Below are 26851 nucleotides of genomic sequence, written 5' to 3'. Positions count from 1 at the left end.
AACCCTGACCTAGAGACAACACTAAGGACTCATGGAGTGAGGTAGCGGTATAGAGGGATGACCAGGGGAAGTGCCCAGCAAAGCCTGGTCAGCGTATATTATTGCCTGAAGGTCCCAGCCTATAGCCCAGGGTCTGTAAATACCAAGCCTGTGTCCTGTATTGAACAATTAAGATATATCTTCATATCCCTTAATCTTAAAATTTTATGAAAAAGTATTTGATCAAACAAATGATTTAGTAATACTGTACATGTATATGGTTTCTATAAGTTCCTGTATATCGTCCATCATCAAAACCACTTGCTTTGCCTTAGTAAATAAACCTACAGTGCATTAAACACAATAAATGACACATTGTAACAACCTTTTAATGGACCCTTTAACAAAGGAATTTTATTCCATTAACGTGTAATTACTAATCCTTTTAACAAAATGTTCAAATGTCAATATTTCTGTTGTGTTAATGGTTTTCACTCCTGTGGAGTAAAATGGATAACACAGCAAGCTAATATCAAATAAAAAATTCCTCTCTAAGTTGCTTGCCATTGCTATGGCATCCATGAGATCTCCTCGAGTGAAGTATCTTGTTATTGATGTAAACTCTTTTGTTCTCTCTGACAGCCGGAGGGAATTTGGAGTCCCCCTCTGTTGAGGCTAAATATTTAGCGTCTTTGAAACCTGCAGCAAAGCAGAGTTTATGTTCACAAACTGGAGTATTCTGTGGATCCCTGGACATTCTGTAAACAGAGAATGTCTGATGTCTCACATTGTGAACTCTGTGTCCAGTGTCTACGTTTGTCTCAGTCTCATCTGGTCGCAGACTGGGTCTACAGCCCCTGTTGACTATGTGGCCAGTTTCTTTTTGATCAAAAGCTGTGCAAGATACTTGAAAAGGTTCTAAGTCTTTCCCTTTTGTAAGCCCAGTTTGCTTCTCTTCCTGCGTGCCTTTGGTTTGTTTAGCCAATGACAATGATTGAGCAGTGAAAGCATTTGATTGGGGCTGAAAAGCAAGTGTTCCATCACCTGGGGCCACCCAGCTGTTATCAGCGACCTATTTACAAAAAATTATGTGAAATACAGTTCTACAATCAACACATTACTTACTGTGTATATAACCATGAACTGAAATCAAATTGCATCATTGCACATTAACATGTACAGCACTTTTCACTTCATATCGACTTTTTTTTAGAAGCTACTTTAGAAGGGTGATAACACTTAAAATAGTTTCTCATTAGGTAAGTACCCAGGCTGCCCATGTGGATCTCCTTCTGAAAAACGGTAGTTGCTTGTTTGTCATACTGATCTTTTAGCCTCAGTATGGGGAGTATATGGTGTCTAGGGGTTCTGGCTTAACTTTCTGCATTTTTGTTCTGAGTAAGTAATTTTCCATATAGCTAGAGAATTAGATAAAAAGCTAGGCAACAAGCTTCTTTAACCTCTTGCTGCACATGTAAGGCATATGTGTGCCAGCAAAAAGGGTGAACTTTAATGCCCACACACCGTAGATATGCGTCTGTTGGTTAATCTGTAAATTATTAATAGCTTTATTAACCTCCCTGGTGGTATGATTATGTCAGATTTTTGATGCTGAAAGCAGTACAATTATTTTGCATGGAAATTTTATATTTTAGGCCTGTAATTCTTTGGAATAACTCACTTAAATCTGTCCAAACCAGAGTCTAATAGACATTCCAGGTATGATAAAGTTTGAAACACGAAATCATAAATTATAATATAATAATAACTATAATTATAACAAATAATAATAAAAATTATTCAATAATGTAATCAAATTAAAAACACATTTGCTCAGTTTAAGAATTGTCGCTGTTATTACTTTCAATTGTTTGATGACATATTTCCCCACAAATCACTATCGCTCATTTCTGCAAGTCATTCTAATTTATTGTTGTTGTTTTCTAGCTGGTCTAAAACCGCTTTTGACATGAAGGGACACTTTTTGGTTGCTATGGACAATCTCCAGTTTCCAGACAGAAATAACAGTATTTATAATACAAAACTGCATGCAGGCACTGGACAAACCACTAGGGACAAAAGGGAGTTGAAATGAATTAATACAGTAATGTAATCTGTAAGATTAAAGTGTACTGTATATGTATTGTGTTTTTTACTTTTTGAATTTGGCGTCGTTCTCCGTCCCCGAGCGTCGCAGCGCTCGCAGGGAATGGAGCCCGGGCACTGTGATAGATCTAATATTCATTACCTGCTGGGTTATACTTCATCTCCAGGTGAATGGACACTGGTAAACCAAAGGACTTTAGACAGGAAGTGATCCCCTATATAACCCCTCCCATACAGGAAGCACTTCACTTTTATAGCAGGCACTGAATCCTGAAAAAAAGAGGGGAAGGATCTCTGTGTCCCATGATGTACTCAAAGAAAATGATTTTACAGGTAAGTATGACGAAAAAAATCCTATTTTCTTTTTAATACATCATGGGACACAAAGTTAGGATAATATTCATCATCTGCTGGGACATCCCAGAGCAATAGCCTTGAGGGGAGGGAGAAACCCTGCCAAACTATAGCCATCAGAACTTAAATGACAGCTTGCAGTACACTGCGGCCGAAAGCCGAATCCTTAGCTGCTCGAACATCCACTTGATAAAATTTTGTGAATGTATGCACTGAAAACCAGGTAGCAGCCTTACAAATCATAGGGCACTGCCTCAAAGGAGGATATCATCCTCCCTAGAAGACTCATACAGAGCCGAATGGAAGTTTGTCTGGTGACCCTTATGTGACGCACCTGATTCTTTGGGGCACAGATACTTGCGGGTGGCAAGAATACTCCTGCTTGGACCGTATCTAGGACCAGACCTAAACACCTTAGACCTTGAGCTGGTTTCAAGGCTCAAGGCTTTTCAGTATTTATGATCCAGCCTAAGCTTTTCAAATACCACAAGAGGTCATCCAGATACCCAAGCACCAGGATCCCTTGGGCCCTTAAAAGACCCAGTACTGGTGCTAGGACCTTTGTGAACACCCGGGGAGCTGTAGCAAGCCCAAAGGGTAGAGCCACAAACAGAAAATATTGTTCCTCTACTGCAAATTGCAAGAACCTCTAATGAGACTGAAAGATAGGTACATGTAAATACGCATCAACAGAGGCTAAAAAGTCTTCCATCTGGAGCGAGGCTACAACTGAGTGGACAGACTCCATCTGAAAGAACTGAATTAGTAGACACTGGTTCAGGGCTCTTAGGTCCAAAACTGGGCCCTGTGCCCCCGTTTGGTTTTTAAACTGTAAAACAGGTTTGCTCCTTCGGATACATGAACCTGTGCAATCACTCCATGATGCACTAATTGATGTAGTGCCTGATGCAATAAGTCTTTTTGGAGGATCCAAGGGAACGCCGGATCTTAAAAACCTCTGAGGGGGAATACCCCGCAACTCCAGCTTGTAACTGTGGGATATTATTGAGGTGACCCACTCGTCCTGAATTATTGTTCTCCAAATGTCCACAAAGTGCAGCTAGCGTGGGGAGGTCTCATCAAAAGGAGGGCTTGTGGTGGGAAATTTGTTTAAGAAAGAGACTACTGCATCTACGGTGGGCATGCTCCCTTTTTTAACAAACATTTTATCTATGGGGTATTAAAATGGAAAACCTCTTAAGAGAAACAAAATCCTGTCAGGATGTTCCCAATCAGCATACACCGCCTGTTCCAGCAGGGGGTGCAGAGGAAAGCTTGTGTGGCCTGAAGAGGCCTCGGGGATCCCAAGAAGACTAGGGGGGCTCAGTCACCTCTGCTTTTTTAAGAGGCAACTTAAAGGCATAACGAACCATTTCGGTCAGAGTCAGGATGAAAGCCTCTGCAACTGGGAGGCAGACATCAATTGGATATCTTTTTGTCCAGATTGTTTTGAAGCAGACTCCTCCACCAGGTCCTCCACATAATCCTGAGCTTTTAGCTCTTCCCTATTCTAAACCCATTCCTGCTCCAAACTAGGAGGCTCCAGGGAGGGGGATCTGTCACGCTTCTTGCCAACCTGCGGGATGGAGGCAATCATGCCAGCAATCCTGTGCTCTAACCCGACTAGGGCTGAGGACAGTTCATCTTTAGCGACATAGGGTGAAGCAGCAGCGTTGACTGTAGGCACAATCCTAGATAGGCGGAGAGGCTCAGATTGCCCAGATGCCTATGGTCCTTCAGGGGTTACAACACTAGGGATAAGACTAGGTTCATCAGGACCCAATGATTACATACTGTAGGTGTGCCTTCCCTGTAGTGTTAGTTACTAGCCACAAAAAGAGAGCACCTGGGTGTATTATTAACACTTCAGAAGGGAGACCCTTTAATAGGGCTCACCAAGCCCCTATGCAACAATCCTGCTAAGCACCTTAGCCAGCCAAGCGACACTTGGTGACTCACGTGACCCGGGTAAGGAGAAATGAACCGTTGCAAGTGCCTGTTCAGAGTCTGCTCTGTGTCCCACAGCTGCCTTCTGGAAGAACCGCATTCTTGGCATATATAGCTTAAATAAGCTGGCTGTGCACCGCAACGTTCTGTGCATGCGTGCGCATGTACGTGCGTGGTCCCGGCGAATGGGCATGGCTGTATTTACATGTGACTCATGTACTGCGCATGTGCAGCCAAGCCACGTATGCCATAGCCACCAAACAAACAGCTAAGTCCAGCGGCGCTTTTGCAAATGCAGGTGTGCCATGGCTGCCAAACAACAACTGCTGAGTACAGTGGCACTCTTGGTAAACCAAGGTGAAATGGCACACCATCATGCTCCATCATACAGGTAAAAATCAGCCAGACACAAGCAAAAAAGGTACACTTTGCTAACACCCACAGCTAGCCCAAAACTCCCCCCTATGGTCACCGCACACAGGTGTCCAGCCTCTAGCTAGCTGGACTGATTGTTAAATCACTGGGACACTGGGACACCCCACAATATTAAAATAAAGGGGTTTCACTTACCCGTCCAAGCACAGGGCAGAAACTAAGAGCCCAAACTTCCCCCATCACGGCAGGTTCTTGTCACTTGAGGACCTTCAAGGACTGGGTACCCTTTTCATGTTAAGGGTCCACTCCCTTGGACCTGTACAGCACCCTGCATGAATGCCTTAGCGCTGTGGTGTCCAGGATTCCACTTCGCAGTGTCCAGTGCCCAGAGGCTGCAATACAGGCAAAACCTCTCAGGCTCTTAACTCTTCTTTGCGAGGCTTGGGTACCATTAATCTAAGCATATAAAGCCTGTGTCAAATGGATCCAATCGGTCAATCTCTTTATTCATTTAAGAACTGTTTCTGGGACTAGAAACCTGGAGCTCAAAGCTCAAACAAACCGTGCCATCCACCTTGCAGACACTGGTAAAAACTGAAGTGCTTCCTGTATGGAAGGGGTTATATAGGGGATCACTTCTTGTCAAAAGACCTTTGGTCTACCAGTGTCCATTCACCAGGAGATGAAGTATAACCCAGCAGATAATGAATATTAGCCTAACTCTGTGTCCCATGATGTATGAAAAAGAGAAACTGACCTGTTTGGAAAGCCAGTGTGAAAGGGGCTTAAAGCGGGAGTCCACCGGGACTCCGCGTTTTTTTTTTTTCTTAAAAGCCAGCAGCTACAAATACTGCAGCTGCTGACTTTTAAAATAGTGACACTTACCTGTCCAGCGCGCCCGCGATGTCGGCACCCGAAGCTGATCGCTAGGTCGTCTGTCGGGTCCTGCCGCCGCCATCTTGGGTATGGGAATCAGGAAATGGAGCCTTTCGGCTTCATTTCCCGGTTCCCTACTGCGCATGCGCGAATTGCGCTGCACAATAAGGACGCTCCCTGCTGCCTCTGGGAGCTGTGTGTTTCCCAGCAGGCAGCGGGGCACTTGCGGGAAGGGGCGGGCACTTGCGGAAAGGGGCGTAAGTTACGCCCCTTTCCGCAGAGAGCTGTCCCGGAAGTGGGTGCAGTTACCTGGATTATCCAGGTAACTGCACCCCCCTCCCCCCTGAAAGGTGCCGATTGTGGCACCGGAGGGGGGGAGGGTTCCGATGAGCGGAAGGTCCACTTTAGGGTGGACCTCCGCTTTAAGAGTAGATTTAGACATGCATCTAAATATCTTGCCTCTGAATCCCAGTCTGTGTTCAGATTGCACTTCAGAGGCTCCTGACGGGGTGAGGAGGCATAGCATCGCTGTTTTAACCCCATTTTTGCCAACAAACGTGCCGCAACCCTGTGCATTGCACGTGATAATGGGGCATTGCTACAAGTCATGTGTTTGCCTCGGGAGCGAACAAAGGCATCGCACCAGCGACATGTAGACACCCCCTCTGCTGCCTTATGCAGCTTAAGATGGTGGGGGGGGGGGGGTTGGCGGGCTGCACTTTATTTTGTTAAAATGTAAAATTTTCCTACAAAAAAGTATTAATGCCTCCTTTTAAGTAACCCTGTCACTAACAGGAGACAATTAAAGTAAACCCAGCCTGTAAAAGAGGATGATGTATATTTACCTTTGAGGTCTTAAGTTTCAGTGTTGTTGATCTTTCCTATACTTGTATAAAGAAGTGTGGATACCTGCTTCCCTACTCCACACGGTGGTTCCTTCCACCAGCCCCTGCGTCACTACACAGCATCCCCTACATGAAAAGTGGAGGTACAAGCCAGCAGGAGGAAGCTGCAGTTATTTGGCACATCAGGCTGTGTCAGATAACAGATCAACACCTGGACACAACACTTCTCACCCAATAACTCGAACAGAATACATATATATATATATATATATATATATATATATATATATATATATATATATATATATATATATATATATATATATATATCTTCATCAGGCTGGCCAAAACATTGCCCACTATGTCCACAAAGCCACCCACAAAATAGAAGCTTCTGTGATGATCTGAAATGCATTCCATTCTAAATCGGCTGTCTATCGTAATGCAAGGTAACTAGTATGAACTAACAAATTTTTTTTTCACCATTACAGCACTGATGCATGTGGCTTAGTAAGCCATGTTTCATCCAATTACATAACAAAACAACCTGTTCTATAAAGCATACAGGCTGTCCAGTACATTTAAAAATAAAACCTTACCCATCTGGCTACTACCCTGCTATTTAGAACCAAAGAAGGAACATCATAATGAAAGAGGGCCTATTATCAAAGATTCACAAATGGTCTGTAGGGTTCAATATTGAGTTGGCCACCCTTTGCAGCTATAAACAGTTTAAACTCTTCTAGGAAGGCTGTCCACAAGGTTTAGGAGTGTGTCTATGGGAATGTTTGCCCATTCTTCCAGAAGAGCACTTGTGAGGTTAGGCATTAACGTTGGACGAGAAGGCATGGATCGCAGTCTCCACTCTAATTCATCCCAAAGGTGTTCTATTGGGTTGAGGTCAGGACTCTCTGTAGGCCAGTCAAGTTCCTCCACCCCAAACCCGCTCATCCATGTCTTTATGGACCTTGCTTTGTGCACTTGGCCAAATCATTTGGTGCAGGGGGGATTAAGGTGTAGGATTGTTGGCCCTTTAGTTCCAGTAAAGGGAACTGTTAAGGTGTCAGCATAACAAGGCATTTTGGACTATTTTATGCTCCCAACTTTGTGGAAATAGTTTGGAGATGGCCCCTTCCTGTTCAAACATGACTGCACACCAGTGCACAAAGCAAGGTCCATAAAGACATGGATGAACGAGTTTGGTTTGGAGGAACTTAACTGGCCTGCCTTAACTCAACCCAATAAAACATCTTTGGGATGTATTAGAGCGGAAACTGCGAGCCAGGCTCTCTCGCCCAACAACAGTTCCTGACCTCACAAATGCTCTTCTGGAGGAATGGTCAAACATTCCCATAGACACACTCCTAAACCTTGTGAACAACCTTCCCAGAAGCTGTTGTAGCTGAAATGGGTGGGCCAACTCTATTGAACCCTGCAGACTAAGATTGAGAGGCCATTAAAGTTCATGTACATGTAAAGGCAGGTGTCACAACCCTTTTAGCAATATATTGTGGAGGAAGTTGACTGGCCTTGAGTCCTGACCTCATCCTGATAGAACACTTTTGGGATGAATTAGAGCAAGAACTGCGAGCCAGGTATTCTCTACCAACATCAGTGCCTGACCTCACAAATGTGCTTTTGGAAGAATGGTCAAACATTCCCATAGACACACTCCTAAACCTTGTGGACAACCTTTCCAGAAGTGTTGAAGTTGTTATAGCTGCAAAAGGTCGGCCAACGCAATATTAAACCCTACAGACTAATGCCGCGTACAGATGATTGGATTTTCCGACAACAAAAACTGTGGATTTTTTTCCGACGGATGTTGGCTTAAACTTGTCTTGCATACACACGGTCAAACAAATGTTGGAAAATCCGAACGCCAAGAACGTGGTGATGTACAACGCGTACGACGAGCCGAGTAAAATTAAGCTCAATAGCCAGTGTGGCTCTTCTGCTTGATGCAAGCATGCGTGGAATTTTGTGTGTTGAGATTGTCTACACACACTCGGAATTTACAACAACGGATTTTGTTGTCAGAAAATTTGAGATCCAGCTCTCAGATTTTTGTTGCCGGAAATTCCGACAGCAAATGTCCGATGGAGCCTACACACAGTCGGCGTTTCCAACAACAGGCTCACATCGAACATTTGTTGCTGGAAAATTTCCGATCGTGTGTACGCGGCATAAGACTGGCATAAATCCTGGCTTGTCAATAGCCTCAGAAGGAGTCTGGCCACATTTACAGTAAACTAGACAGCCACTTTAAAAGGTGCTTGCTTTGGCTCTACTTTGATTTATCCAGGCAGTAAGTTGTTAGGCTGAGGGGGAAGGGGAGTACACAGTATAAATGGAAAGTATATATAGCAGTTTATAAAACTGGGGGAGAGCTAATTACCAAGAGTAAGATTCGGTTGCCATCATAATCTTGGGTTTGCCATCGCGTGTCACTAATTGGCACACACGGGTAGGGCAACAAAGGAACGAGTTGTCCTATTGCTTGTATAGTAAATTGCAGAGCACAGGCATCTTTCACTTGCACGGATACCCCTGGAGGCAACTGCTTTAGTGAGAGTTGTATGGATATGTGCTTGGTAAAACGTAAAACAAAAAAGCAGAATCCAAACTTCTGGCTGGTTGCCTCCACACTCAGAATTGTTTCATAAAGCCGCACTGCATCCTCATAGTTATGACAACTACAGTACAGGGTAACTCTCAGGATCTCTGTGCCATAGTGTACCCGGCGTATTCCCCAAACTGGCGTATGCACATCCAGACAGTAAAAATCGCAATTGTGACTGAATGAACAGGATTGTCCTAGGTTAAGCTCCATATTGACGTGATCCCATGGTGGTAGCTGGAAGAAGCTTTGCAGTAGAGAGATCCTTTCTTCATTGAGGTCTTCACGGAGGAAAAGTGTCACCGAGATCCCAGGAAATTCAAACCTTCTCTTCCGATACTCATATCTTGGCACTGGAGCACCTTTCTCTGAAACCAAGAAGAGGGGAGTGTCTATATAAAGGTCTTGCAATAGTCTGTCAATTGCTTGGTGGAATATTGCAAAATCGCCTTTACTGACAAGCAAGTGAATGGTGACAGGCAGAGCAGCGTGTTGTGCATCCATCTAAAAAAAAAGGAAAAACAAAAACACTTGTATGAAACTGATCATCATACCATTCCATGATACAATAACATTGGGCCTGTTCATTTAAAAAGATGGTACGGTACTGCTATTCCTTTAAAGTGGAACCGAACTCGGGCTTACAAAAAATAGCTCGCAAGCAGATTTTTATTGCAAAAGAAACTGTGGGTTGTTTTACAAAAGGCAAACAGGCAGTTTATTTTGCAAGGGTATTTTTTTCCCCCTGAACTTAGTGAATGAGGTGAAGCTCTGCTGACTACCATTGTCCAGTCACATGCAAGAAAAAATACGTTTTTTAAAAATGTTTCTTTGCATATGATCTGGTTTTGTTCGCAAAGTGAATTTTCTCTATGCTGAGGGGAAATTCCCTGGCAAAACAGAGCCTATTTGGCTTTAGTAAATCAACTCATGTATGTCTCTTCTCCAAAACAATGTCTTAGCTGACTGCAAGCAATGTTTTTTTGTGAATTTAGACAAGTCGTTCAGCCACAGCTTTATGTACACTCCCGGCATCAGTATTTTATGCAGCACACAACACACCTCAAGGCAGTGTTATGGTGCGAGCAAGAAAATATGTCTTGGCAGCGAGCCTGTGTTATTCTATGCAGATCAGTGCAGCTGAATTGACAGGGTGTAAACAAGCTCTAATTGGTATCCAGGGGCATTTTATGCAAGCAGTGGGCCTGTGTACAGGATCATATGTTTGACCCTTATGGGTAAGAAAAATTGAGTGTGGCACACGCAGTGTGCCACAGCAATAAATGGGTATTTTTTTTTTGTGCTGAATATTGGCTGTGGCTAAAAGGGAAGCAGGGTTTAGTAATAAGTAATGCAGAGTTTAAACATCAGTAGTAAGTGAGGCAGAGGTTAGGGCTCAAAAGTAAGTGACACAGAGTTCAGAAATCAGTAGGAAAAGATGAAGAGGTCAGGGATTATTAGTAGATGATGCAGAAGTTAGGGATCAAAAGTAAGTGATGCCGAGTTCAGAGATCAGCAGGAAGCAATTCCAAGGTCAGACATCAGTAGTAAATGATGCAGAGTTTAGAGATCAGTAAGAAGTGAAGCAGAATTCAGAGATCAGTAGGAAGTGACGCAGAGGTCGGGAATCAGAAGTGATGCCACGTTCACGTCAGTAGAAAGTGATGCAGAGGTCAGAGATCAATAGGAAATGAGGCAGAGTTCAGAGATCAGTATGAAGTGAAAGAGGTCAGTGATTAGGAGGAAGTGACAGAGGTCAGTGATTAGGAGGACGTGACACAGTGGTCAGATCAGTAGGAAGTGATGCAGATCTTGGAGGAGATCAGTAGGTAGCAATGCAGACCTCAGAGATTAGTAGGAAGGGATGCAGAGATCAGTAGGAAGTGACACAGCGATCCATGATCAGTAGGTAGTAATACAGAGGTCAGCGATTAGTAGGAAGTGATGCTATGCAGCTAGCAGCTGTGGGTTAAGCTCCCCTGGGCTCCAGCACTAACATGCAGGGAGTTAACTTACGTGCAGCCAGCTTCCTTGCCCAGACAAGAAAGACAAGTAAGCGACATCTCCCCATGTTGTGCAATGTGTGAAGCCCTCCCTTGGGGCCTGTGTGCACTGCATACATTGCAACCATGGATGATACCTCACTGTTGGTAACATAATTGTAGCCACATTGATCTATTTTACACATACTGTATATCTAAAAATCCATTAAAAAGGACTATACACTTCGTTCAAGGTGAACACTGCAGGAATAACTCACTAGTAATGCACCATACTATACTTTAACCATGAAAGGCTTATGCCCCACAGACACGATCAGATTTTCTGCCAATATTTTTCCTTCAGATTTACCAAAACCATGTAGTGCGAGGGCCTGCCTGACTGCATACAAATTGAAACTCCTAAGGTTTGACCTCATATTATATGGTTTTGGTAAATCTGAAGGAAAAAGCCTTTGAGAGATCGCAGATCCGCCCATTTTCCAGGAAACACATGCAGCCTTTAAATCCCTCCTCTTCCACCATGGCTTCAGTTATTGTGTGGTCCCTGACATTCTGAAAAACAAAGCACAGAAAACCACAAACAACCATGATAGACACTTAAAACCACTTCTATGATAAAAAGGAGGGAAGTTGCGGTTGTCCTGAGAGGCTCTTAGAAATATCATCACCGGTAAGTCTAAGTCTGTCTCAAATCACCTTTCAGGACAACCTTGGAGAGGATAACAGAGAAACTTACCCTAGGGTGGGACTACTGCCTGCAGTACCTTCCTGCCGAAGTCTTGATCTGTGGTGGAGAGCAAGTCCAATCTATAATGTCAGAGAAATGTTGAGTAGTTGGACCAAGTGGCAGCCTTGCAAATTTGTTCAGGCGTAGCATTGCAATTTCAGATCAGAAAACTGCCATTGATCTCGTAGAATGAGCAGCAATACCCGAAGGGGGTATTTCTCCCTTGCTTTGTAGGCCTCCATGATTGCCCATCAAAGAAGTCTGCCAGGTGTGCTTTTGGAAGCTTTCTCCCCTTTAAGTGAGCCTGAGAAAATCATGAAGAGAGCATTTGATTTTCTGAATTCCATGGTGACTGTTAGAAAGTGTAGTAAGCACTTCCTCACATCTAATGTGTGGAAAGCTTTTTCTCCTGGGTTGGCAGGAGCTGAGGAGAAAGTGGGCCAGACTGTTTCCTGTGAATGGTGAAAAGTCGAAGAAACGGGCAGGAAAGCTTGATTCATTTGAAGGATCACCCGGTTTGAAAGAACCTTTAAAAAGGGTTCTGTGCCTGCCATGGCCTGAAGCTCGCTGACTCTTCTTGCCAACATTATGGCAACTCAAAATTCTTTTTAAGGATGCTTCCTGTAAGGGTTCAAATGGAGGTTTCATGAGACCCTGTAAAACAACTACCAACTGGGAAAAACCTTAAGGGACACTGGGCTATTTCTTGCAAGTGCCCTAAAAATCTTGAAATTAAGACCTCTCTGGATAGAGGAGTCTTCTCAAAAAAATCAAAAAAAAAAACAGAGCCGCCACCTGGGTTTTCAGGGAGAAATTCTAAGACTGACACTAAACTTTCGATCTCAAAGGCCTTTAGACGTACACCAGGAATTGAACTTATTCCAAACCTTCAGGTATATGGCCCGAGTTACCTTCTTTCTACTAGAGAGTAGGGTCTTCACTAATTTATCTGACAGTATCTTCTATTTTAGGAGGTCTTCTTCAGAAACCAAGCAGTTAGATGTAACCGATTTACTTCCAGATGATTCACAGACCCCTGCATTAACAGGTCCTTCCTGGGCAGCAGCTTCCATGGAGGTTTTGCGGCCAGGTTTATTAGTGTCGTGAAGCAGGGTCTTTTTGGCCAATAAGGAGTGACCAGGATCAGATTGGTATTTTCCTCCCTGAATTTCCTTAGGACCAGTGGTATCAGGGGAAAGGGGGGAAAGTGTAGAACAGCTGGTAATGCCACGGGTGTGCAAGAGCATCTACGCCGGTTTTCTCGGTGGAGTGAGAAAAACTTCTGTACTTTTGCGTTCTGTTGGCTGGCAAACAGATCTATTTGATACTCTTCGGAGATCATCAAGAAAACTTCTTGATTCAGATTTCTCTGCTTCCACCACTTTCCTTCTGCTTAGTAGGTCTGCCAGCAGATTCTGGAAACCTTTTAGGTGGACTGCTGACAGAGGCCACATTCTGTTCTGCCCAGGCAAGTAGCTGACTGGCTAGTTCCTCTGCTCCTTTTTTTCTTCTTCTTTCAGTACATAAGCTACTGCAGTCGTATTGTCCGAAAAGGACCTGAACCTGTTGTTCCTTTACCGCTTGTTGAAAGGCTAGTTGACCGAGAGGTGGCCTTTAGTTCCCGCCAATTTGAGGACTTTCGGGCTTCCTCTTTGGACCAAGCCTGAGAGGTTTGGTCGTCCAGTTGGGCTCCCCAACCCCAGGAACTCGTGTCTGTTGTTAGATGCTTGTCTAGTGGAAAGACTCAGGAGAGACCTCTTGCCAGGTTGGTTGAATTCCTCCACCACCAGAGCACCCGTTTTACATTTGAGGTAAGTTTGATTTGTTTCTCTAACGACTCCTGGTGTGACCATCTTTGTAAGATATTCACCTGAAGAGGTCTGCAATGAAATCTAGCCCCCTGTACAGCTGGGATCAGCCCAATGAAAAGTCCTAAGACTGCCATGGCTGATAAAACTGAAATTGAGAGATTGGTTTGAATCAGTCTCACTGCAGATTGGATCTTCTCCATCTTCTCTTGTGGCAGAAAAACTCTTTGAAGCACTGAGTTTAGCGTATAGCCCAGAAACTTCATCTCCTGCATTGGATCTAGATTAGATTTTTCTAGATTCAGGAGCCACCCTAGGTTCTTGAGGTGAGTCTGAGACACATGAAGATTTGTCAAGACTTGTTCTTTGAGTCAGCGAAAAACAGGTCTTCCAGGTATGGGATGACCAAGATACCTTTAAGCTTCAGAGGCTCCAGGACTTGCATCATTATTTTTGAAAAGATCCTGGGGGAGGATGAAAGTCTGAACGGCAGAGCTCTGAATTAGAGATGCCACACTGAAGTTCCCAGGTTGAGGGCTAGACAGAGAAAGCGTTGGGAAGCTTGAGCTATCCGGACATGTGAATAGGCGCCCCCTTAGATCTAGGGATGTCATGAGATAACAAAAGGGGGAAAACACTGCGCTCCCTATACAAATGACAAAAATTGTGATGTGACATAAAACAGCAGCTAACATACAAACAAACGAAGTCTAAATAAACAATGTAGCGCTATAATGTAAAAAATTTTACCACAAACATCAAAACTGGATATAAGTCACACCTATACCCAATAGTTAAGTAGTGAAATCAAACTTAGAAAGCCAGCACACATATCACATGTTGTGCTGCCTAGTAGAGAAAATATAAAGATGTGCTAAGGTGAACTAACAACATGAACAAAAAAAGTCCAACTATAACAGAACAATGTGAAGCATGAGTCCAGATATTCCGTTGACATGAACTATATATAGCCTTCAGTTCACAGCCAGAAATCTTGAAAAAAAAAAGGTGGATACCCTTACCGGAAGTGATGGACACAAACTACTGTATAGCAAATGTGTCATGCAGGCTTATATACGTCACACGCGATTCGTGTACGTTAGATCATGGATCACCATCAGAGTAGTCGATAGCTTCTCCGTTCGCCAGCTTCAGGGTTGGTACACCACAGGTCTCAAGGAGTTCTCCACTGCCTCTCAAAGGTTCCAGTCAGCTGCAGCGAGATGCCGAGATGCACCAGAATCTCCTGCTGTACGGAAACTGGAAGTTGTAAAGAAACTGGAAGTCGCACGGTAACCAGGAAGCCGAGCCGATAGATAGTCTAGAGCAACTTTGCTATTGAACAGATTGTGTCCACGGATCGATCTGTTTAGGATCTTTAAGTTCAAAATCAACCGATACTTTTCCGAAGTCTTTTTCACCAAGATGATGTGGGAATAGAAGCCTCGGCCTTCCTGATATTTTGGGACCTGGATAATCACCACCTGTTAAATCAGATCCTGTAGCAGGCTCTTCATTGCTTAAGCTTTTTGTTGATCCTTTGAAAGGGTCGTAACAAAATCTGCATGGGGGGGGGGCTCTGAAAACTCCAGACTGTATCCCTGGGAGATTAGGTTTTTCATGAACAGGCTTGAAGATGTTTTGTTCAATTGTAGGTGAAAGGCAGACAGACAATCTTCCCCCTACTGGGGTAAGATCGTCATTTGTTTTAAGGGGGCTGGTCTGGGGGAGATCTAAAGATAACTCCTCCTCTTCTCTTACCCCTTTGGGAGACCCAGCAGTTTTTGTGGTCTTGATCCCTACTTTTGTGGGGCTGTTGAACAGCACGAAAATTCTTTTTGATCGGTTGTTTTTTTTTGGAAGGGAAAGCCTTTTTCTTGTTGGCTGTCCTATCCAGGACTGTTTCCAGGTCTGGACCGAAAAGAAGTTCACCCGAAAAAGGTAGGCTGTATAGCTTAATCTTGGAGGCTGTGTCACCAGACCAAGTTTTTAACCAGACAGCACGTCTGGCTGAATTCACCAGCGCTGACGACCTTGCTGACATCTTAACGGATTCGGCTGATGCATCAGCCATATACGTCACTGCTTTCAGGATCAATGGGAAAGACTCCAGAAGATCTTTCCGCGATGTGCCCGCCTCTATGTGGCTCTTCAGCTTCTCTACCACGCATTATAGGTTCCTTGCGACAACCGTGGAAGCCATAATGGGTTTGAGGCTGGCCAATGTGGAATCCCAGTCTTTTTTCAAGGGGGAGTCCAGTTCTTTTATCCATTGCATCCTTCAGCACCCCCATATCTTCAAATACTAGGTCTGTGCAATGGGAAACCTGTCAGAATGTGGTATCTACCTGGGGTTTCTTATTCCATACCTCTGACTCCTTATCTTCAAAGGGAAACCTTCTCCTAAGGGTCTTTGGAAAAGGGGCCCCTTTCAGGGTCCTTCCATTCTTTCTTTACCGTCTCCGAGAGGATTCTATGGACTGGGAACACTCTGTTTAGTGTCATCTAGTCCTTGGTACATTTTATCGTAAACTGATAGTTGCACCTTTTCCTCTTGGATCTCAAGGGTAATGTAGATCTTTGACGATATTTAGTACATAGTAGAATTGTGGACAGGATAATATATATCCTTTGTCCACCCATATATACCATGCATATTGACTTATTGTTTCCCCCTAAAAATCATATGTTTGTTTTCATATATGTATATAGGGAACAAAATCTGTACGGATTATTGAGAGTAACATTGAGATTTACAATAGCAATAAATTATGTGGAGGAACAATAATAATACAACATAAGCTGTCCACAACAAGGAATGAGGGTCCTAGTATGTGATAGGTGAAGAGTGATCAAGGTAGAGTACATAAGCTCTTCAGTGGAGGGCAGGATACAATAGGAGACTAGCAATGTGAAGTGAGCTACAAGGATTAACATCATGCATATGAAACTTATAAACATATAATCATGCGATTTTGATGTTTCCGGAGCTCTCTTTGTTTTTGTGTTTTTCTTCGACCATTCATCAATTATTTTTTCTGCTTTTTTGCCATGCTGCTGTTGTGTTTGTTTGCTTCTCATTTACCTTTTCTTTTTTTTTTTCTCTTTTTTGGGTGCTATTATATCCACACATGGACCAATTAGGAACGATATCAAGAAACTTTTCTTACAGCACCCCAGACCTATATATGAATAGAGGAAACTCTTCAGTTTTTGCTTTTATCAACGATCTAGGAGTGATTGCTGTACCGTTTCTTAGTCCACGTATTTTGTTTCTTTGATTTGATACATGCATTTTTTTGTTATTGCGTTTACATAGGACACATAGGAGGTCCTTGGGTTTTGATAACTGAACACAAACATGTGCGAGTCTTTCACGCATGTGGTGTGGATAACAACACCAATTTTTAAACAGTTTGATTTTATGTCTCATGGGTTACACCCAATGTTACATGTTAATGTGGTTTTTGAAATCTAATTTTAATATGTTATTTGCAATTGGTTTGGGTTTGTGTCAATGTGATGAGTATTTTTTTTTTTACCTGTCTAGGTGAGAGCTGAGGACTAGAGGGTTCTCCAGTCACAGCTGTTCCACATTCTTTGATTGATTATTTATGCATGTGGGAGTGGCCCTTGGGATACTTTGTTTCCCACTGGCCACCACCATACATATATTCACATCTGTTTTGTCACTACGCTATGATTAAGCACCAGATTTAGGTATGAAACATGTAAGCTGCTTGCATCCCCCTCTTTTGTAGCGTATGGTTTGACTGCTGTACACTGGATTTTAACCCAATAACGGTGTTGTATCCAGGCTTATTTGTTTATACTCTGATCCCAGCAGAGCCTGCACCTGTGTGTCTATTAAGAATGTGTATCATTTGGAACCTGTACTTTGAGAGCAGCCTTTGTTTTTTTTCTCTACTCGTCTGAATCCCTAAAGGGAGGGAAGAGTACTTGCCCCCTCATCCCCTGAGTCCACAGCCTCTATTGGTCTAGATTTTGATGCCCTCAGGCTGGATGGTGAATGCTGGGGCTAAACCTGGCCTGCCGGGCTCTGGACCAGTATGGAGTTGACTGAACTCAACGAGTTCGTAAATTCCCCTACTGAAGAGAACAAATCCTTGTATTGCTGGGATGTTTCCTCTTCTACCAATTTATTAATACAGCACCTGCACATTGCCTTCTGCCATGAATCTCTGAGGGGGTTCTTGCAGGAAGGACATTTCCTCTGACTTGGTGGGTTTGAATGCTTGGATATTCCTAAAGCGTTTTCCTGTAATGAGAAAAAATGAAAAGGGCCCCCGACATAACTTTCCAACCCTTAGTGCACAACTAGACCACCGCCAGAAAGAATGAAACAGTGCCCCAAGCAGTGCAAGCTCTCCAGCAATCAACCAAGTCCAGACTGCAGGTTCCGAGTGGAGTAACCTCTGACCGTGCAGCCACAGGCTCCCTGCAGGGAGGATCCAAAAACAAACATAAGCCCATATGGACAAGAATAAAAAGGTACCACTGTACCCCTCTTACCTGGGCCTGACCGGTGCCTAGGGTGCCTGCTTCCGTCGTAGCTGTCGAACGTTCCTCCATCTTGGAGAGCGCATCAGGGTACTGAGAAGAAACCATCTGTTTTTTTTTTTTTTTTTAATTACCTAGTCCTGGCATCCTCAACGTTGGCTGGAACCGGAATTGCTGGTCGGCAGACCCGCCCCATAGTCTCTGCTTTACAGGCACTTGGAACCATTTGTGCCATGCCCACACAGGAAGCTGCATCACCGGGCATGACGTCACCTGCTGGCTGGGACCCCGAACTGACATACGGATGTGCCACTGACCAGCAGCGGCACCCGCGCAGCCACCATGGCAATGCCAGTGGACCCCGGGCACATAGACGCCGAATCCCTTCTTCAGGCCCTTGCATCCCCTAAGCTGGAGAGAACGGGGACTCTGGAACACCCCCGCCTATATTGGAGTGGGTGCTGGGATGGTCACCGCACAACAAAACACAAAAAGGTAAGCCTTCTCCCTCCTCCTTGCAGAGACCACAGCTCCCTGGTTCCAGCATGCGCTTCCACCATGGCGGTGGAAACAATAACTGAAGCCAGGGTGGAAGAGGAGGGATTTACAGGATGCATGTGTTTCCTGGAAAATGGACAGAGCTGCGCTCTCTCCAAGGTTGTCCTGAAAGGCGATTTGAGAAATTAATATTGGTTAATGTATACATTTACGTATGGTATGATGATTACATCATGCCAAGTTGTCCATGTACTGATTAAGACTGGAAAAGTTCTTGTTATAATGCACAGATTTCACAGGATCAGGAAAGGCGCTGCTTCCTTTCATTGTACTTTCGCTCCCTGTAAATATTAACAGACTGAACTGTCTGATTCTCTTCAAAACTATAGGGCTTGGTCTAATAGCTGAAAAAAGAGAAATAGTATCTATTAACCCATAGGGCATAGGTCCACAACCCATAGGTCACCACTAGTCTTAAAACTTCAACTTGATTACTTTAGGTGATGAGACAATTGTGATTTGCATTAGATTATGAAATAAACCCCAGAGGTTAAGAGACCTTTTAATCCAATTAGTCATGCTAGAGAGAAACTGACTGCTGTTCTACCCTATCACTTTGCTTCTTGATACCATCAGTGGCACTCATTTACCTAATAAAACAAAAGTGGCAGCTGCCCAAATGTATAACTTTTCACAATGCAAACAAAAATGTAGCTCTCAGCAAGTAAAAAAACAAACAAAAAACAAAACAAAACTGTCTATCAATTTGTTGAAAAAGAAAAAATCAGCGCAGTCCAACACACCCCTTTAAAAAAAGCTGCTGAACACCAAGAGTCAATCGCCAAATCCCTAAACACAATATATCAAACAGATAGTGCAGCGCTCTATCTATAACAATTTACATTAAAAACAGTTTTAGGGCCTCGGCAAGGCCCCTTTTTTATAGTGCTGTCTTTGAAGTCTCAAGTCTTTGAAAGTCTCCATATTGCAGCATATATAGCGATGAATAAATTAAAGGTGGGCATGCCTAGAGGCAGACATTTCTCCTTAAGAGTGAAGGGACACCAGATGCCCAGCAAAGCACAGCGGCAGCTGAAGGTGTGCTGTATGTCCCTGCTTCAATTCCAGCAAGCTAAACATACATGGCAACTACCTCAATTTATAACAAGCTTTTACAGTAAGGTGCATATAGGAAGGATTTTGCAAAGCAAAAAAACAAAATGTACCGTATTTCCCAACACTATTACCAACTAGCCAGCACAAAACAAAAAAGTACACTGTCTAACAATTTATTTTAAAAAAGGTGGTTGTTAGGTGCACATCACTTTCAAATGTATTTCAAAGCGGCACTGCCTAGTCAAAGCCCCTCTGTATCCCCTTCCTCGACACTAGCACTGGAACCACTGGTTGTCAGTGACAGTTGGGGTACCTGTCAGACCAACTGAAAAAGAGGCTCTGCAGCATCTTTTTCCTATCTGCAATGCAGGTACTGAACGGGAGGGGAGGGAGAGAAGGTCTTGCAGTGATAGAAGCCTCAGTTTACAGAGAGGGAAAGAATGTCCTGAGTAAGGATGAGCTCCGGTGTGTTCACACACCCCAAGTGTAGAGCCTGCCAGGAAGTTGGCACTGTGCTGCGCTAATCACAGGCAGTGAGACATTTCCCGATCTCTGCAGCCACACCTTGGGACAATGTCTCACTGCCTGTGATTAGTGCAGCACAGTGCCGACTTCCTGGCGGGCTCTGCACGTGGGGTGTGCAAACACGCTGGAGCTCATCCTTAGTCCTGAGTAATTATTAATGTTTAATATCATAACAAATTGGCCCAGTATATTCAAACCTTCACATTTCTTTTGGGGGTGTGATTAATGCATTATATATTCATAAAAACGACACTGCTTTTAAATCATTATAGGCCATCCATATACTTATAAAACGATGATGGTATTAATAGTAGTTATAGTAATATCTTCAAAAATGACACTTACCTTTCTTGATTTAATATAGCAAATACTGCATGTCTGTGCATCTTTCTTTTCCCTTCATGATTTTATTATTTCCTTGTTTTCTGTAGTTTGCTATCAGTTGTTGATTATCTCTGGATGCTTTATAAGTAAAGTAATTTCATCTGGCCTGGAAATAAGATATGTATCCACTTAAGCAATACATTTTTTGAGTTTTGTCATTGTTACTTCTAAATCCCCATTTCCCAGTTTTGAATTGTGTTAGGACAGTCATGAATAATGAGATTTTTGGTTTATATATAAAATCTTTTTCTTGGAATACACCACAGGAAAACTTCATATTCATTACAATGGCATTGTATTATGCTGCCACCTCCAGCTGATTGGGCACCAATCAAAAAAAAGACAGGAAGTCCCCACCCAGACTGTGTCCGGTGATGTTCCCCAAGAAAAGGATTTTACTGGTAAATGTAAAAATACAATTTTCTTTATTATACATCTCCTGAATGGACTCCTTTAGGACATATACCAACAAACTAAGACACAAAGAAAATCCTCCAGATACCTGCAAGTTTCAGTTTCCCTGTGCACGGGGCCTTATCTCTCAATATCCGACTAGCCCAGACCTTGAGGCTTTGACACTTCCACAGCCACAATACCTTGTTGTAAGGCTCCCCCCACCAGAGCAAAAGAGGTTTTTACTGCTTCCCGATATACTGCAGATGAAGGGCACATACAGGCAGATTAACGTACCTGTACGTTGCCCTTTAAGAGGCGGCTTTCGGGTGCGTACGCGCCACCAGGAGCTCTGTGACCGTGATCATGGGTCCCACGGACTCGATGTCCGTGTGGATACCCACGATCGTCTCATGGTGGTGAGGAAGAACGGGGAGATGGTGAGGAAGAATGGGGAGATGCAAACAAGCATCTCCACGTTCTGCCTAATGACACTGTCACTGATCACAGCTCCCTGTAATCGGGAGGGGTGATCAGTGTAGTGTCACACACAGCCCCTCCCCCCCACAGTTAAAATCACTCCCTAGGACACACTTAACCCCTACAGCGCCACCTAGTGGTTAACCCCTTCACTGCCAGTCACATTTACACAGTAATCAATGTATTTTTTTAATCGCACTGATTGCTGTATAAATGTGAATGGTCCCAAAATTGTGCCAAAAGTGTCCGATGTGTCTGCCATAATGTCGCAGTCACGATAAAAAAAAAAATCACTGATCATCACCATTACTAGAAAAGAAAATTATCAATAAAAATGCCATAAAACTATCCCCTATTTTGTAGACACTATAACTTTTGTACAAACCAATCAATAAATGCTTGAGATTTTTTTTTTTACCAAAAATATGTAGAAGAATACATATCGGCCTAAACCGAGGAATTTTATCTATTTTTGGGGATATTATAGCAAAGAGTAAAAATAATGTGCTTTTTCAAAATTGTCATAAAAACCACAGAGGTGATCAAATACCACCAAAAGAAAGCACTGTTTGTGGGAATTCTGAAGGAACCCATTTGCACACTATTATATACATGTAATTTTTTTTGGGAGCCACGTCTCACGACCATGCAATTGTCAGTTAAAGCGACGCAGCGCCGAATCGGAAAAAGTGCTCTGGTCAGGAAGGAGGTAAATTCTTCCGGGGCTGAAGTGGTTAAAGAAGGCCCGAAGATGTTTGTCCTAAACATCCTTAAACACCAGAACTTCATCAACCAGAACTGCAAAGTCTTAGTGAGCTAGTATACAGCTGAATCCACTGCAGGCATACTCCATCTCTTAGTGAACCCATTCTCCATGGAATATTGTTGATTGAATCATTTTGGTGGAACGAACACCTTTTCAGGGTGAGCACCGTCCACATATAGCACATCCTTTAAATGAGGATGTACAGGGAAGGATTAAAGATGCTGCAGCAGATGCCATAATCCAAATCCTGTAATCTTTGAGGTAGCGGACTCACAGTGCAGTAGCTTTAAGTTGGGTCTGACCACATCCACAAGAAAACCCTTAGTGGTTGTTAATGCATTTCTATAAGACTATGCCAGCCCCTCCTATTAGAGGCTGGCATAGCACACTGTGTAAGTTGTTTTGAAAAATGAGCATTGTAAATACCGAATTTCAGCTGTCTTCAGGCCGGTCACATTATTCGCGGACATTTTACAGCTCTGATGGATTGCTTCTGCTGGAGGGGCCGTGATCTCCCTCTGACGTCAGTCGAGATCACATGGTCACTCGTCTCCTCCGCAGAAGTCATCCATCAGAGCTGTTAAGCAGCCGCGAGCCACGTGACTGGCCTGAAGACAGCTGAAATTCGGTATTTAGAACTTTTTCATTTTTCAAAACAACTTACACTGTGTGCTATGCCAGCCTCTAATAGAGGGTTTTGGTTTTACAATAATAGCGTCGGGGGGGGTTTCGGCCGGGTCGGAGACAGAGGGAGATGACATGCAGGAAGGAAGGAGGGGGATGAGGGGGGAGAAAGAGGAGGGCTGAGAGCAAGCAGCGTATGATGGATGGAGGGATGCACTCTGACCACGGTGGTCATGGCTCAGCAGCCATGATTTTTGTGGTCAGTGCAGAGAGGGCATATAGGAAGTGCAAAGTTCAAGGTGTTTTTTTTTTTTTACAGTTTAGAGGGCACTGTGCTGTGTAATCTGCTTTAAGGGACCAGGATCTATATATATATTTTAAGTTTTTTGGGTCTAGGATAAAACCAAACCCTGGTATTCATCAGGAATTCTGAAGGAACCAATTTGCACACTGTTATATACATGTAAGCTATTTGGATTTGATCACAGACATATCTCCTCCATTTCTATTAAATAGTTCAGCACAATGACCGGATGAGAGTCTGTTGCTTCCCTCCAGCTGCGTCTGTGTCTCATATTGGCATTGTGTGTCCACTAAAATACTCTTTATTTTTCAGTGTAGAGTATGGACTGGCCAGGGAGAGATTACTTTGACTCAGATGGCCAGCTTGAACATGCACTGCAATGTATGTGAACCAACAATCCCTGATTTTTTTTTTTTTATGGAAAAATTGCTGGAAATATGTAAGGGTGTTTATCACTGCATAGGGTAAAAATCTGTAAGGTGAACTTACACAGGATCTCTGAGCCCCGGTATGCCCATGTCAGGAGTACGGGGCTTAGAAATCCAACCATTGGGTAGCGCCAACCAATCAGAAGTCGTGTAGCCGTAAGTCCCGGACTCCTGACACTGATGGCCTGTGCAAGTTCACCTTACAGATTTTTCTGTAAAGGTGAACTTACCCTTTAACTAGTTAGAATTAATTTAAAGTGTAATTCCACTTTTGTTGACAGAAAAAACATTCCCCCCGGGTGATCTATGTACATTGCAAGGATTATAACAACCTGTGTTGCAGATTCATACCTTTTGTTATTTTGAAGAAATCCCTGTTTGTCTGTGCCTCTGGGCTCAGTGGGTCTAATGGGAGTGGTTTCATAATTATCAGTCAGATGTGGCAGCTGGAGAGCACTAATGAGGAAATCTGCTGGGCCTGCATCCCTTTAGACGTGTTCCTATTGGAAATATCTCACCAAAAAGTACTTGTATCTTAGGCAGACTTCTGGGAAAATTGGTGAGCCAATCACACAAGCAGGAAATGTTGTTTCTGGGGAGTGGTCAGTATACATTCTGTGTACAGAACACCACCATCTAGTCATATTGCTTTGAATTTATAGAAATTTACAGCAGCTGCATATTGAAAATGAAAGGTCATTTTTAATAACATTCAATTACAAACAACTTGTATCACAATTGTACACGTTATATTATTTTTTGTTTGCTATTTTTTTTTTTTACCACGAATGTGCCCTTTAAAGCAGAGCTCCACCCAAAAGGGGATGTTGTTTACACCCTTCCCACCTCCACTGCCACATTTGGGACTTTTTTGGGGGGTACCTGGTTTTGAGGGTTTTGCGAAACTCTATTTGAAAAACCCTGGTCTATGTAATATTCTTAGCATACTTGTGCATGCAAACCTGGGCGTTTGCATGGGCATGAGAGCCCATTCATTTGAATGGGCTGCCGCACGCTCGCGAAACGCCTGCACTATTCTTGAAATCGCAACACGAACAGGAACCAAGGTTCCCAGAACAGTTGCAATTTCCAGTGCGGGCGGAGTGCTATTAGAATTAATGGCACCTGCCCACGGGTTCCATATTTCTCTGGGTGGGTGGTTGCGGCTGCTGGTATGTGTGCGGCACCACCCAAACAGATGTGAACCTAGCCTAACAAGATACATTTTAGCAAAATGTAAGTGTCAAATCAGAATATAACATTTCTGCTAACATGTATCCCGTTACAAACCAATACAAACAGAAGCTTAGCTCCCCAGGCAAAAGAGTCAGAAATTGTAAAAATACGTCCAGAGGAAAGGGTTATGTATAAATATAGGAAATTATTAGGTGACTGCATCTGGTGAATGCTAGAATATAAATATATATATATATATATATATATATATATATATATAGATCATTTGATTTATTTAGGGTTATGATATGAAAGTGGATAACTATCTAATTTGTGTATGTAACAATGTAATTATGTGTCATTCGGTGACTTGCAAAGACTTTTTGGTTGTGGATTGAAAGAAGACTATAGCGTTAGATTTCTTGCCACCATATGTTAACAAAAACAGCAGAGAGGGTTCACTGCTTGTCAGGTAAACTTTCTATAGGCTCTTTACTACAGTTGCTGATATTATATTTATTATAGAATAGTAAATATTATATGTATTTTATATAATAATAATATATATATATATATATATATATATATATATATATATATATATATATATATATATATATATTGTATAAGCAGAGAACAGTGGAGGAAATCAAACATTCCCAGTTCACTTTGTGTGATGCTGGTCTCCTTAGGTTACCTTTTGCTGTTAATTGTACCCCAAAAACTGCCACAATATTTCTAAGTAGCATAGTATGACACATTCACACCGCATTGGTACATTTCAGTTGTTAAACCTATAGGTTTCAAGGTGCCATAATAGCCACAGGTTTCCAAATCTTAGTAAGATTTAGAATCAGTTTGCATGCCTGTCCTCAGCATTAGGGATAATTATGATCTCTTATGATAGAAGAATGCAGCACAAATCATTACTGACCTGCTGTGGGTTACCGTGTTCTTGCTGATCAACTATGCAAACCTTCTGTCTTCCCAGACTGGAACAGGAACAGTCCCAACCTTTCCTCTTGTGTGCCTATTCTGGGATAAAGACCACCCTTCTGCATCATAAAGCCAGCCTTAACGTCTATTGTCACCGTAATTTATGACACAAACCACCACAGCCTTCTCACCCCTTGCTGTGCTACACTATAAAAAGGACATTTAATAGAGCTTTAAAAACAAAAGTAATAATCAGCAACTGCATTACAAAGAAAAATGTACATATTTATTGAACTGGCAGGAAAAAAAACATTGTTTGTCACATTCTTTCACATTTGCCAAGATTTTTTTTTCAATAAAATTTGTACCTTTTTTTTTTAATATACAAAAAAAAACAAAAGATACTTGTTTTTCAGCCAACAATTATATTAAAGCTGAACTTGAGTTAAAAACAACTCATTTTAATATGTTCCTTAAGATACACAAATACTGTCACTTTGTGCACACTAAATACCTTTTCAAAATCAAATAAATTACCATGTAAAAGTAATAGCATCATCATGGCGATGAACATATTCTGTGCAGAGAGCAGAGTTTTTGGAAGAACTCATCAGGCCCCATTCACTACAGGAAGCCTGCAGAAAAACTACAGGAGGGGGCAGTGACATGACCAGTCATCATACACAAGAGGAGAGCATCAGTGATTGGTCTTTTTTACAGCAAGTTCCTGCATGAAGACAGTTTCCCACTGGATTAATGTACAGATCTGGAAGAAATACACAAAGCACACCAAGATTCAAGTGCTTGCTTCTTGTATTTAAACAATGTAGACAATAAAATAAAATAAAACGGGGGTGGAGCTAGCCACGGAAGGAAATGGATGCCTGAGAGAGGAGCTCCGTAGCAGGCAGAACACAACGGCACATAGCGGGCAGCAGAGTGACAGCCGGGATCCCCGGTAAACGGCGGAACACACCCACGATACCAGAGCATGCTGTGACCATGTCTAAAAAGAAAAAGGAGAACCGGAGCCCACAGAAATTGATCTCCTATTATCCCC

The 26851-nt window shown here is 42.9% G+C and overlaps 1 protein-coding gene across 1 annotated transcript; it reads right to left on the bottom strand.

Annotated features, from left to right (window-relative positions):
* Nucleotides 1-350: 350 nt before the first annotated feature.
* On the bottom strand, nucleotides 351-25850 carry FAM124B (family with sequence similarity 124 member B). Its single transcript, XM_077488285.1, has 4 exons — nucleotides 25790-25850; nucleotides 20646-20790; nucleotides 8881-9606; nucleotides 351-1051 (listed from the first exon to the last, which is right to left on the bottom strand). The coding sequence occupies exons 3-4, from the start codon at nucleotides 9604-9606 to the stop codon at nucleotides 512-514; spliced, it is 1266 nt and encodes a 421-aa protein (XP_077344411.1). The 5' UTR covers nucleotides 20646-20790; nucleotides 25790-25850; the 3' UTR covers nucleotides 351-511.
* Nucleotides 25851-26851: the final 1001 nt, after the last annotated feature.

Source organism: Lithobates pipiens, unplaced genomic scaffold (genome assembly GCF_037356315.1).
Source record: "Lithobates pipiens isolate NorthernLeopardFrog02 unplaced genomic scaffold, aLitPip1_a1.2 Scaffold_18, whole genome shotgun sequence".
NCBI lineage: Eukaryota > Metazoa > Chordata > Amphibia > Anura > Ranidae > Lithobates > Lithobates pipiens.
The sequence above is the reverse complement of the archived record's forward strand: the minus strand, read 5'-3'. Positions and strand labels throughout refer to the sequence as shown.

Coding starts and splice junctions, on each gene's coding strand:
- FAM124B (XM_077488285.1), bottom strand. CDS start 9,606: ATGGATGCACAACACGCTGCTCTGCCTGTCACCATTCACTTGCTTGTC. Junction 1,052..8,880: donor GCAACCGAATCTTACTCTTG/GTAATTAGCTCT, acceptor TTTTGTAAATAG/GTCGCTGATAACAGCTGGGT.